Raw genomic sequence first — 14042 nt, 5'->3', positions numbered from 1 at the left:
GCCACTGAGTCCAGTTTGTAATGGCGTATGAAGGTTGTAGGAGACGCCCACGTAGCCGCCCTACAAATGTCCTCAATAGACGCCTGAGTACTCCAAGCAGCCGACGTGGCTGCACTTCTAGTGGAATGCGCTGTCACCCCGGTCGGTGGTAATTGAGACCGAGCTTTGTAGGCTTCCTCAATACAATCCTTTAGCCAGCGACTGATGGATCTTGATGATACCGCAAGGCCCATTGATCGTTGGCCAAAGGACACAAACAACCTTTCAGATTTCCTGAAATGTCCAGTCCGTCTGATGTAGATCTTCAAGGCCCTCCGAACAGCTACCTTGTGCCACCTCAACTCGAGAGGGTGCTGCCCATGTGTGCAAAAGTCCGGCAACACTAATTCTTGAGTCCTGTGGAACCCAGAATTAACCTTGGGAATAAATGATGGATCTAACCTCAATACAACCCTATCTGGGTGGAATACACACAAATCCGCATGCGTAGACAGAGCCGACAGTTCCGACATTCGGCGTGCCGACGTAATTGCCACTAAAAAGGCTGTCTTTAAGGAGAGCAATCGTATTGGAATCGTCCTCAGCGGCTCGAAAGGAGGGGCTGTAAGCGCCCGGAGTACTAGGGAAAGGTCCCATGTCGGGAATCTGTGTACTGGAGGCGCGTGGGTGTTAATTGCGCCCTTAATAAAATCCCTAATCCAAGGATGTTGTGCAAGGGAGCGAGCGTGAGGTAATCGGATGATGGTTGCCAGAGCAGCTAAATGTCTTTTCAAGGTATTTGGGGCTAACCCTTTTTCGATCCCAGACTGTAGGAATTGCAAGATTGAAACTACCGAAGCCTCCCCCGGATTAAGGTGGTGGTTCGAACAAAACCTACAAAAGGCCGCCCATGTGGCCTGGTAGAGTCTTACCGTTGATGGGCGACGAGCCGCCTGCATGGTGGATATAACCTCGTCTGGCAAAAATTGATGTTTCAGACCCGCCCTTTCAAGTGCCAGGCGGTCAGTTTGAACCACTGAGGGTTCGGATGACAAACTGACCCCTGAATTAACACTACCTTGGGATCCGGAATCCTCCACGGGGAAGATACCGACAGGGCTACCAGGTCTGCAAACCAAGGACGTCTCGTCCAATGGGGAGCTACCATTATCACCTCTGCCCCCTCCTGAATTGTCTTGTCTAGTATTCTTTGAATGAGACACGTCGGGGGAAAGGCGTACAGTAAACCTTGGGGCCACGTTGACCATAGGACATTGACCCCTTCCGCCCCTGGCGTTGGGAACCGGGAGTAAAACCTCTCCAATTGGGTGTTCGCTGGGGTTGCGAAGAGGTCCACCAATGGAAGACCAAATCGCAGCACTATCTGCTTGAAGAGTGGCGGGTCCAGTTGCCACTCCGAAGGATCCAGAGTGGCCCTGCTCAGCCAGTCCGCTTGCACATTGCTGGTCCCCGCAATATGCTCCGCCGTCAAAGAGGCCAGATGAGACTCGGCCCAATCGAAAAGCTCCGTGGCTTGAACCATGAGACGGTGTGACCTCGTACCCCCTTGGTGGTTCAGGTGGGCTTTCATGGCCACATTGTCCGTTAAAATCAGGACGTGTCTGTCCTGAACCCAGGGAGCGAAGGCCTGAAGAGCTAAGAAAACTGCTCTGAGTTCAAGAACGTTGATATTGACCTGGGTTAAGTCCTCCTGAGACCATAGGCCCTGAGCTATATGAGGACCCATATGGGCGCCCCAGCCAGACAAGCTCGCGTCTGTTGTGATAATCACGCGCTCGTGGCTGTGCAGAGGAGAACCTTGGAGCAACGCCGGGGACAACCACCATGCCAGCGACTGTTTGACTGAAGCAGGAAGTCTCACTTTCCGGTGTGAGTGACTCACCTTGTCCCTCTGGGCCGGAAGGAGGAACCATTGGAGGCCCTTGATGTGATGCCGAGCCCATGGAACAATCCCAATGGATGAGACAAGAGTCCCGAGCACCTTGGATAACGTTGCCAGCGGTATCTGCCGTTGTTGACGGAGACTGGTTACCAACCGCCGGATATTGAGTAACCTCTCTGGAGTCAGGAAAACAGTGTCTTTTTCGGTGTCTATGATGGACCCCAGATGTTGGATCCTTGTGGTAGGATGAAGATGACTCTTCTCCTCGTTGACCGTGTACCCATGCCATTCCAGAGTTTCCCGTGTGAGCGCCAGATGGTGTTGCGCTTCGGCCATAGACTTGGACAGAACGATGATGTCGTCCAATTACGCCATGACCCGTATGGACTGGGCCCTGAGATGTGCTGTCAGGATGTCCATCAGCTTCGTGAATGTACGGGGTGCCGAAGACAGGCCGAACAGCATGGCACGGTACTGGTAGTGGACCCTGTTGAGACAAAACCTGAGGAATCGACGGTGCGCTGGCCAAACCGGAACATGCAGGTAAGCCTCTTTGAGGTCGATAGAGGTGAGGAAATCGTTGTGTCGAACAGAGGCCAAGATCGATTGTAGGGAGTGCATGCGAAATCTGCGATACCGAATGAAGGTATTCAGGAGTTTCAGGTTTAGGATCATCCTGAACCCCCCCCGATGACTTCGGCACTAGGAACACAATGGAATAGAATCCCGTGCCCTTGGCATGCTCGGGCACCTTCTCTATCGCTTATATTTTGAGAAGGTGAGTTATCTCCAGTTGTAGATGACGCCTTTTGAGTGGGTCTCGCGTTAGCGGACAGGTGACAAACCGGTTTGGCGGGGGCTGCAAGAACTCCAGGCGCAGTCCTCGCGATATTGTGGCTATTGCCCATTTGTCGGAGGAGATATTCCTCCAGGAGGCACTGAACCGTTGAAGTTTGCCTCCTATGGGCTGTAATGAAGCCAAGTCATTTTGTGCGCCTGAAGCCCCTTTGGTTTCCTCTGAAAGGACGCCGAGACTGCTGGTATCCTCTGGGCCTATCCTGAAAGGCCGCGCGGTCCCCTCTAAAGGCGGGTTGGCCATACTGATTTTGAGAGTATGACATATTGTTCTGTCCAGCCGAGGAAGAGTGGTCCCAACAAAATGGCTGACGGCGAGCGTAGGGATTGGGCCTACGCTCTTGGCGTCGGTATGCTCTGGGAAGGGTCTTCCGTTTGTCCTTATCCTCAATGAGGACAGGGTCCAAGGCTTCTCCAAAGAGCTTTTCCCCTTGGTGTGGAGATGATGCCAGGTTCCACTTGGACTTCAGGTCCGCTGGCCAGCTCCTCAGCCAAAGGAGGCATCTGGATGCAAGTGACGCCGCCATCCCTCTAGCCGAAAATTTTGCGGCATGGAGGGTAGCATCCGCTGAGAACTCCGCAGCGGCCAATAATTTACTCAGGTCCTGACGTAAGCGACCTTCTTCTGGACCTAGGCAGGCTTGTACCTCCTGCAGCCACATTATTGAGGCCCGATTGAAAAATGAAGCTGCGGTCGCTGCCCTAAACGCCCAGCTTGCCATTTGATGGGATTTCCTTAGTAAAATTTCCGCCTTCCTATCCTCTGGTTTCAAGCTATCGCCGGTTTCAGATGGTACCAAGGCCTTAGAGATCAAAGTCATTACCGGCTGATCGATGGGCGGAAATTCCAGCAGCTTCTCCATGTCATCATCCAAAGTATAAAACTTCCTTTCGATGACCGAAGGGCCTTGTGCTGCTGCAGGCTGCTGCCATGGGCGCTTGATGCTCTGTCTGAATATCTCCGAGGATGGCACATGATCAGTCTCGGGCTGGGGCTCCTTGAATAGTACTGCCGATGGCTTAGGGTCATCTGAGGCCTCAGTAGCTTTGGTTGAACCCGGTAAGTCTGCCACCTGCTTAGCTTTATGCAGCAGAATCTTGAAAAGGGGAGCCTTAAAGAGCCCCGCTGTCACAGGAGGATCAGGAGCTGTTTCATCATCCGAAAAATCATATTCTTTTTCGGTGTCCTCTAAGGGTGACGGCTCTTCCATCCAGGACCCCATACCCGAGGGGGGCGGTGCAGCCCATAGGTTCCTGGGCTGTGTTGGGCGGGGGTGTTGGGCATTCTGTTGCACCCCCGCAGCCATCCCTTGTGAATAAACATCAGAAATGAGTCCCTGTAAGGCAGGGGACATCTGCTGCCAGGTATCCCGTTGCACACGCAGCCCAGCCGCAGTGGGCGTAAAGGTGGCAGATGGGGCACTCCTCAATGAGTGGCTGGCACACCCTGGTCTTGGTTGCTGAGGCCCAGATGGAGGAACAACCTGAGGCATAAATGGGTGCTGCCTCTCTGGAGACCAATCTCTGATAAAGTTTCTGAGGGTCTCAAAACAGATTGGGCTTGTTGGTCCCTGGCCTGCAATAAGGGAGAGGCGGTTCTTGGAGTTAACAGGGCTGCCTCCAGTCTCTGCTCCAACGCTTTAATGCGCCTCTCAGCCTCCTTGATAGAAGAAGAGGCTGGAGCCTTAGATTTTTCTTTTGACTTCCCCTTACCTTTATCCTGAGGCAACACACTGGGGGAAGATGCCTTCTCTAAGGTTTTATCCTCCATTACTCACAGTTGACAGTTGTTATTTGACAGCAAGCTGAAGAGACATGTTGACAGACACGACTGTCAATGGCCAAATGTCAGCAAAATGGTGTGTAGGCACCTCAGAGCCTAAGCCTGCCTTGTAATGGTTGGTCGCGCCCAGTGATTGGGTGGAGAGCAATCATTCGCCCGCCCAAACATGACGGGCGCGGGAATCAGTCGCCCCAAAATGGCGTTCCCGCTCATTCTTGCTGCCTTCAGCTCCGTGGGCGACTTCCTGGTAAGGCCCATGCCCCCCCCACGCTCGTTTCTCAAAGCCGATGATCTAGCCGATCCAAGCGGCTTTCCGGCTTGGCGAGCGGCTTGCGGCGGCGGCGGCGGCTTTAAGCAAAAGCCGCCGAACAGCTGAGAGGCGCTGGCTCGGCGCCAAATCAAGCCGCCTTCAGTTTTCGCCGGAATCTTGCTTTCCAAGCTTCCCAGTGAGGGGGACGGACCCCCTCACCTTCAGCTGGCAGCCGGGTATGGCCAATGAGGCCGGGGACCCTGGGCTGAGGTGCTCCTCGCTCAGCATGGTACCCACTGAGGGAAGGGAAGCTCGAGGAGAATTACGGTGGGGGTGCTTCTGGCCGCGGAGGGCAGAGACCCCTTGGAATCCTTTTCTTCATTACAGCATCTGCAAAATAAAAGGGTGAGAAAAGGCAGAAAGATTAATATCTTTATTATCATCGTTATTATTATTATTATCATTATTATTATTATCATTATTATTAGCCTTCTGTACAGAAGAAAAAACTCAACAGTCTCTACACTAAGACTGAGTTTTTAAAACTGGGGTATTGGGGGCTGCTAAGGGGCGGTGACTACCTCATATTTAAATATTTAAATTAACTCAGTCTCTACCAATAAGATTGGTGAATTACCCATGTTGGACTCTCCTTCCAGATGCAGTGGAGAATGCTCTACTACCGCCTTTCAGCTGATCCAGAGAAGCCGGCGGCCCTTGAGAAGCCTGGCGGAGGTAGCTAAAAGAGCTGGCAGTTCCGCCTGCCATTTTGGAGAGGGCGTGATTTCCTGCCTTTACAGGGGGTGTCCTCCCGGCAGTTGAAGGCTCCACCCCTTCCCACTATGAGGCTAGCCTATGCCAGGGCCCAATCAGAGCCATTACTGCTGGTCAGGCACAGCTCCCAACCAATGAAACCAGGCTTGTGAGTTCTTTTTCAAAAGAGAAGTGCTGATCTAAGGTGAATCTGTTAATTAACGCTGTAACTATACGCCCCCACAATTGTAGGTCAAATTTGGGGCCTTATTTAGCTGTTTTACCTATTAGCCATGGCTGATCTACCTCAATCAATGCCCCCAGAGACAACTACCTCAGCAGCTTCTAACCCCAAGACAAAAAAAAAGTCTCATGCCCCCAAAACTAAGTCTAAGAGCTCATAGACATCTTCTGCCCTGAAGGAGGCAGAAAAAAGAATTAAAGCCCTGGAAGGACAGTTGGAGGTAGGTCAGAGGCAAGGCACTCAAGCCACCCCTTTCCAGGCCACCTCAAGCATACCAGTAGGTCAGTCCTTGGGGTTACTAACTTCCTCTACGCCTCCCAGGCTACCGGAAGGAACTGGTGTGGCCACAGACGAGGACTGGTCACCAGATCATCCTGCAGTACAAACTGAGGGGATACATAGGCCAGACTTCGCCATACCAGCCCCTCCAGCCTGGCCATACGCACCTCAACCTCAGGTACCATCAGCCACCTTCACACCAATGGCTGCAGGTCTACGAGCCTCTCCTGATACATGTCACCATCTATTCAGGACATGATCGCCTCAGCATATTCCCAGGGCATAGTAGTCGGTGTGCAACAGCAACAGCACCCGTTCCGCAGGCCTCTACAGACAGGGACATCTGGTCAGCACCTGCTCCACCATCCCCGATTCAGGATTCACTCCATGAGGACCCTGGGCTATGTGACCCAGCCTCGGATCCAGAGGATGGACTGTCGGAGGATGAAACCCCTCCAGAACCTCCAGCCTTCACAGGTCTGTGGCGTCACTCTTCTGCACCTTGCTTAATAAAGCTAAGCTGACGGTAGCTTTAAGCACCATTGACAAGTCTGCGGACCCAGCTGCGGGCATCCAACCAGCTACCTGCCTTTTCACTGAGTCTTCAAAAGACTCAGACCACACCCCATCGTTGCAACTTTTTCTTGACAATGTTAAGCGACCATGGGAGCATCCAACAGCGGCAATGGGTCCAACAGCATCTGAACGTAAGTTTTATACTTTCGACCCAGAAATGGAGACAGCACTCCAGTTTCCCTCTATCGACGCGCCAGTGGCAAGCCTGGTGTCAAAAGCCCTGGTGTCATCACACATGACAGATGTTCTGAGGCCAGACGACAGAAGGGCTGAATCCCTGATCAAGAAGTTCCATCAGATGGCAGCTTGGTCTCTCGGAGCCGCCTCAGTTGCCTCATTCTTTAACAGGGCATCGATTCTGTGGCTACGAGATATGCTCATGAATTAGGCCCTAATGACGGTTGCCTTCGTCAAGACAGGGTGTCCTGTCCCAGATGCTAGGGATGTTCATTTCCTGCATCAACATCATACTATGGGCCCGTCTGCACGCCAGACCCCTCCAGTGGTTTCTCATCCCATTCCAGAGAGCACATACCAGTCACTCCCGCAGACTAGTGCATATCAGTGCAGAGGTTCGCTGTTCACTCCCATGGTGGAAGTCGCCAGCTCTACAACAGGAAGGACCGTTGAACTTACCTGAACGGTCTTCTCAATGCACTGCAAGGAGAGTCCAACGTGGGTAATACTTCAGCCTGATTGGCTAGGGATTGAGTTAAATTAAAATAATTATTAGCTCCACCCTATAGCCTCCCCCAACAGCTCAGTCCCTAGTATAACAAACACAACTTTATTAATACAATAAACCCCAATTAACTGAACACCTGGGCCAATTGCCCGGGTTGGGTTTGGACTCTCCTTGCAGTGCATCGAGAAGACCGTTCAGGTAAGTTCAACGGACATTCTCCAATGCACTGCAGCGGAGAGTCCAACATGAGAGATGTACCCAAGGTCAAGATGATCATTCACTCAATAGGTCACTCTAAACACATTAGTTGGTCTGGGGGGGGGGAGATCTAGTGGTCTCAGGCCAAGTGGCAATGATGAGTTTTCAAAGTTTTTCGGAAAGCAAAGAGGGTGGGGGCAATGCAAATCTTATGCCTCAGCTGAAGCTGCTTTTAGATGCAGAGTTCTGAAAAGGGTGTGTGGGGCCCTTGTGCCCCTGGCTCAGCCTTAGCCCGCCCTAGTTACATAAGCTTGGGTATATCCCACGTTGGGCTCTCCGTAGCAGAACCATTGAACTTACCTGAACGATCTTCTCGATGTACTGCAAGTAGAGTCCAACACCACCACCACCCCGGCATTGAGCCCAGGGGCACTAGGCTTTCTATTCTTGAGTTTCTTTGGGTTAATGTTGGTTATGGTTAATAAACCTGTGCTTTTTTGCACGATTCCTTTGTTTTTATTGACTGACCTGTTGGGGGGCAGCTGGGGGTGGGGCCTGTTCATATGCTAATTGTAACTCAGTCCCTAACAATAAGGCTGAAGTGTCACCCATGTTGGACTCTCCGTAGCAGTGCATTGAGAAGACTGTTCAGGTAAGTTCAACGGTTCTTTTCATAATTCAAAATTACTAATTTTTTACTTCACCAGTTTGGCTTTAGAGAATCTACTAGTGGGCTTTCTACTTCAGTACTTACCTCTTTTTTAAAACAAAGTTCCTTAACATTGATTTATAAGGACATATTCAGGCTACTGAACTGACATTAAACTACATTCATGAAGAATGGGGAAAGAATGCAATCCCGGTTTCTTCTTGAGTTAAACTATTGCTCAGTAAAAGGACTGGACTACATTTTCTTTTAACCATTTAACCCTGCTGTTCTGTTCGGGTCTGTGAGACCCGAAATCAAGGTTTGAGACCCTGTAAAAAATTTTCCCTGCATATCTGAAACTTGAAATTTCATGACTTTTCATCATTTCAGGGGTTCTCTCTATGAGAATTTTTTTGGGGGGGTGGGAGGTTTCTTTCTTGCTGAAAAAAAAAACCTCCCTAATGTTATGTTCCCGGGTCACCCTGACCCGGACCGAAAACTCTTCATTTGCAGTGCTTATGTTTGGTCTTTTTGAAAGCTTTTTTCACTTGGAAAGTAGTCTGAACATTTCTTCACACAATGGAATGAAAATTGAACTGAAAAAATTAATCCTTATTGGTTTATTTTGCCCATAAATGTGCCTCCCCCCCCGTTTTTGTGAAAGTTTTTTCAATTTATGGATAGTTTTGCTTGCAAAATGCAGTCTATTTTACTGGAGTTGGTGTGGGAATGGTACCTTGAACATTTCTGAATATAAGAAAAATATAAAGGAACTGAAAAAAATGATTCTTACTGTTTTTTTAACATCAGAAATAAGGCCTCCCCCCCCCCCCCGGCTGCTTGCAACAATTTTCACTTTTTATTTTTTTATGCTCCAAATCCGAAATATTCTTTAAAATCTTACGCATTCATTTACTCAATTTAACAATGCTGATCATCAAAAAAATATTTGTGGGGGTGGGGGAAAAATTTTTTTCTTGGCAAAAAAAAAGTCACATTTACTCTGTTCGGGTCATATAGACCCGGATCAAAATGATTTTTTTTAGGTACTTGAATTTGGTCTTTTTGAAAACTTTTTCCACTGGAAAACTAGTTTGAACATTTATGAACATAATGATATGAAAATTGAACTGGAAAAATTGAGACTTATATTTTTATTTTGATCAAAAAGCCCCTCCCCCCATCCTTTTTGAATTTCGTGTCAATTTATATTTTTTAAGGCTACAAATCCCTAAGGAATTTTCCCCCAAAAGGTTTGATATACTAAATTGAACAATCCTGAACATAAGAAAAATATAAATGAACTGAAAAAAATGACTCTTATTGGTTTATTGTTTTATACTCGAGTATAAGCCTACTCGAGTATAAGCCTATTTGAGTATAAGCATGGGGGCCCATTTATGAGCAAAATAAACCAATAAGGATCATTTTTTCAGTTTAATTTTCATATCATTATGTTCAGAAAGGTTCAAGCTACCAATCCCACACCAAAATAGAATAGTAAAATAGAATGCATTTTGCAGGCAAAATTATCAATAAACTCAAAAGTTTTGATATACTAAATTGAACAATCCTAAACATAAGAAAAATAGAAATGAACTGAAAAAAAATGATTCTTATTGGTTTATTTTTGAATATAAGACCATATCATTTTATACTCGAGTATAAGCCTACTCGAGTATAAGCCTATTTGAGTATAAGCATGGGGGCCCATTTATGAGCAAAATAAACCAATAAGGATTAATTTTCTCAGTTCAATTTTCATATCATTGTGTGCAGAAATGTTCAAGCTACCAATCCCACACCAACTTTAGTAAAATAGAATGGATTTTGCAAGCAAAACTATCCATAAATTGAAAAAAACTTTCACAAAAACGGGGGGGGGGGAGGCACATTTATGTGCAAAATAAACCAATAAGGATTAATTTTTTCAGTTCAATTTTCATTCCATTGTGTGCAGAAATGTTCAAACATGTTTCCAGGTGAAAAAAGCTTTCAAAAAGACCAAACATAAGCACTGCAAATGAAGAGTTTTCGGTCCGGGTCAGGGTGACCCGGGAACATAACATTAGGAACTTTTTTCGAACAGAACAGCAGGGTTAACCGTTTCTCGTGTAATCTAATGCAATCTGAAGCACTTAGATTAAGCTTTCATTTAAAACATGTTTCTCAGGGCATTTGATAAGGCAAAAATATCCTCAAGTTTAAACTTCAGACTCGAGTTCTAAAGTTTTTCAGACTGGAAACACAAAATACATAATATAAATACATAATAGAAACATTATCAGTTGCTATTAAAAAATAAATACCACTTAAGAGTCATCTGTTTATTACAAATACAAATTTGTTCCACAACAATTAGGTTTTTTCCTCACCCCAAGAACCTTTTTCATACACAAATCACCCACAAAAGCTCTTGCCAAAGGGAACTGGGTAAAACAAGTAACAAACTTGCAAGTCCAATGATTATATATAATAAAATATTTGCATCATAGATTGCAGTGCAGTTTTCAGAAATTGAGAGAATTTTCAGATGGGGACCTGTGCAACAATGCAATATTGACCTTTGCTAGTGACTGCTTTCAACATGTAGCAATTACACTAATAGTATTTTAGATTTATAGCCAGGAGGTTAATTTGGAATCAACTTTATTTATTTATTATTAATTAGACTTCTATGCCTAATGCTGCCTAAGAATAAAACAAACCAATCAACAAACAAATACTGGAATTTAAAATTTTACTTTTTTCTCTCTTAAAGGACGATATATTTCACATTTTTTTCTGGTATTTTATTCTGATACACTTTTTCTTTGACTCATAATCAAAAAAGACATAATAAAAGATGGTATATTGCAAATTGTGGTGCAAATATAATTTTTAAATACAACTGAAAGCTGTTCCTGTTTCCATGTGAATCAGCTTTTAAAAATAGCATAATTCCCTAAATTCTATGAAATTAAGTCAAAACAAATCTTGGTTTAAAACTGTTGCTGGCATAATGATAAGTTATTTCTTAATCTTGGTATGGGAATCATGTAGACTTTTTCTCCCAATGCATCATGCTATATAAACATGCCAACATTTCTATGAATCTACCGTAGTATTTTACTGGCACTGAATATATGAATAACCAGCCATTTACCTTTTGCCACATGCATGATAATCCTTTTACACAACGTTGCTCTGTATAAGCTCCATTGTATGGTCTCTGTAAAATATGCAGTTGGGCAAATAACTGCCTGGACTGATATTTAACATTAGTAGAATGATGAGAAATTCACATTGCAGTAGTATTCTGAAAGTGCATTTTGTTGCATATAAGTTCAGTTTTCAGCTTTTAATGCCATAGTAATCTTCTATGCAAAGCATAGTAACATCATAAATATTTATAGTTGGAGAAGAAGAATACGTTATCACTCCAAATTATAAATATAACCCAAGCTATATCCTGATCTCCTACATATCGTAAGAAAAAAGAAATGCAAACCATTCAGTTTGAATTTGATTTCAGCTTGTGGCCTGACTTCTTTTATATCTGTCACATTATCTGCATAAAAGTTTGGTACGATCTAAATGCCACAAAATACTATAATGGCATTTTTTCTCTTTTATCTGAAATACTTAGTTTACAGTTCAGTTATCCAGTTTTCATTTCAGAAAGCTTTCAGCATTATAATTCTTGTCGTATCTATCATATTGTATTATATTAACTTTATGGTTAATATGTTTTCAACCAAGCTAGATTTCTGATAATGGTAACAACTCTGACTTACTGATATCAAGTGAGAAAATACCCATTTATCTTAATGAAGCTAACTGCTTTTGAAATTTCTCAATGGAACAAACAAATATAATCATCTCAACACAGTTTACTCTTTTTAAAAATTTGCAGCATGATTTAAAATTCTTTTAGAAATAACCAATTGCAGTATTTCATCATAAGTTCCCCTTACTACTGTTTTCTTGTATTAACTCACATTACTTGGGCACAACTCACAATACAATCAACAAGCATAACAGTGATAGAAATAAGATACTTATTTATCTGTAAATATCTTACTTACTTTAATCCTCCTGGGTAAATACTTCTGAAATGGGATGCCAAATCATTATTTGGATCCCTGCAGGCTGCATTCTTACATTGATATTAATTTAAGCATCTTATTTAATCATACCTCATTTTATATTAATATATTAAAATAACAGAATCAAATGAACTACTGAATCCTTAACTGTTAAATTCTTTCTTATATAGAAGTTACTGCATATACATTGTCAATTAAGTTCACATTGAAGAAATACTGTGATATTGTGAATGCTGTCCATACTGACTTTTTCAAGGCTATCTTTAAAACAAAGCATTGGGTTGTAACTTTTGGGTGGTTGGTTTTTTTTTTGCATATTTCTCACCCTAATAGATACTGGAAATTGTAAAGCCTTTTGTTAACCAAAGTATTCTGGTCTCTTAACACTCTGATTTAACGAATTGTCCTTTGGAACAATAATCTTACAGTGGCTAGGGAATTTTTAATATTCTACTATATAAAAATAATTGCAAACTAAGTTGCTGCTCCAGATGAATGTAGCAATTTGTCAGGGAATTTGCTGTTAATTATTTCTGTGTCTATGGTTGACCAAGAAAAATATTTCTAATATTCTAGTTTACAAATACTCAAAATCCATTATTACTTAATGTGTGGTTGCTTTTACAGAAATGTTATAGGGTAAATCACCTTAGCATTAAATATCACATTATCAAACAGATAATTTGTGCTTCGATTAATACCTTTATAAGAACCTTAAAAATTTGTTTGATTTCCCCGCCCCCAAGTTTACAATAATTAGCAAAAAGACCATAGTAGCAAATACACATAGTTTTTTTTTCTTGTAAACAGAACATAAGTAGAAGTTCTGCAAATGCATTTCCTTTAAGCCATCAATAGTAGTGTTGGCATGTCCTTTGCCTGTTAGAAGTTTTTGCTTTTCTATCTTCTTCCACTTTTAATTGTACTTAGCAAGAAAGGTGAAAAACATTTCTCTGCTACATTTCAGAGGTAATGTACAGCTTCTTCATATCAATTTTCCTTGCTAATTTTATGTTTGTTCTTCTTTTCAAATAGGATTTGAATTTTTTTCTCCTTTGCAGCTAACAGAAACATTTTGCTTTGTTTTCCAAAGAAATGCTACTTCCGTCAAACAGGCATGACATCAAGAACAGTTTCTTCTGTTTGCTGACAGTTTGTATCTGTCTGTGATATCGGAACCACAACAGTATCTTTAATTTCAGTGTTCTGAATGGTGGAAGAATTTTTCTCCTCCGGTTTTTTGGCAGTATCTGGACAGTTCTGAACAAATATGACACGGTTATAAGCCTTCAGCCTTCGCCATAACTGAATGTAGACTTTACATTGCACATACATGAAGACAAGGCCTCCAGTGAATCCAATGGCTACCACAACCAATTTTGTCCAAAAAGGCCATTCTAGGACTCCTTTCCATGAGAGGGAGGGTGGGAGAGAGAGAGGGACAGAGAGGGAGGGTGGGGAGAGAGAGAGATGTTAAATTGATCATGACTATTTCTATTGCTTATTTACTATAACACACTTCCTATACTATTTTCATATAAAGACAAAAGTTAAGGTAGTCCTCAATGACGTCATTCAAGACACAAATTGTCACTGCTAATTGAAGTGATAGGTGAAAGTTCTTGTGACTCCATCATTTAATAATGGCAGTTCTGATAATCGCAACTGTTAGGTAAGGACCTCATGCTTCTCTTGAGCACACTCATTTCCACTTCATTTCTCCCTCACTGCCTCATCTCGGCTTTATTGTTGCCCTGAAGTCTTCCACTCAAGTCCTGTGGGCCTGATCCAGTTTGCAGG

The 14042-nt window shown here is 44.0% G+C and overlaps 1 protein-coding gene across 8 annotated transcripts in view; it reads right to left on the bottom strand.

Annotated features, from left to right (window-relative positions):
• Positions 1–10466: 10466 nt before the first annotated feature.
• Positions 10467–14042, bottom strand: part of MARCHF1 (membrane associated ring-CH-type finger 1) — a 178925-nt gene continuing 175349 nt past the window's right edge. For all 8 annotated transcript variants that reach the window (XM_070757271.1, XM_070757273.1, XM_070757279.1 and 5 more), the window contains one exon: positions 10467–13648. In XM_070757271.1, the coding sequence (XP_070613372.1) occupies positions 13350–13648 (299 nt within the window). In that variant the 3' untranslated portion in view covers positions 10467–13349. The remainder of the gene's footprint in view (positions 13649–14042) is intronic.

This window comes from Erythrolamprus reginae, chromosome 7 (genome assembly GCF_031021105.1).
Source record: "Erythrolamprus reginae isolate rEryReg1 chromosome 7, rEryReg1.hap1, whole genome shotgun sequence".
NCBI classification, from domain to species: Eukaryota; Metazoa; Chordata; class Lepidosauria; order Squamata; family Dipsadidae; genus Erythrolamprus; species Erythrolamprus reginae.
Note: the sequence above shows the minus strand (reverse complement) of the source record. Positions and strands in the feature narration are given on the sequence as shown.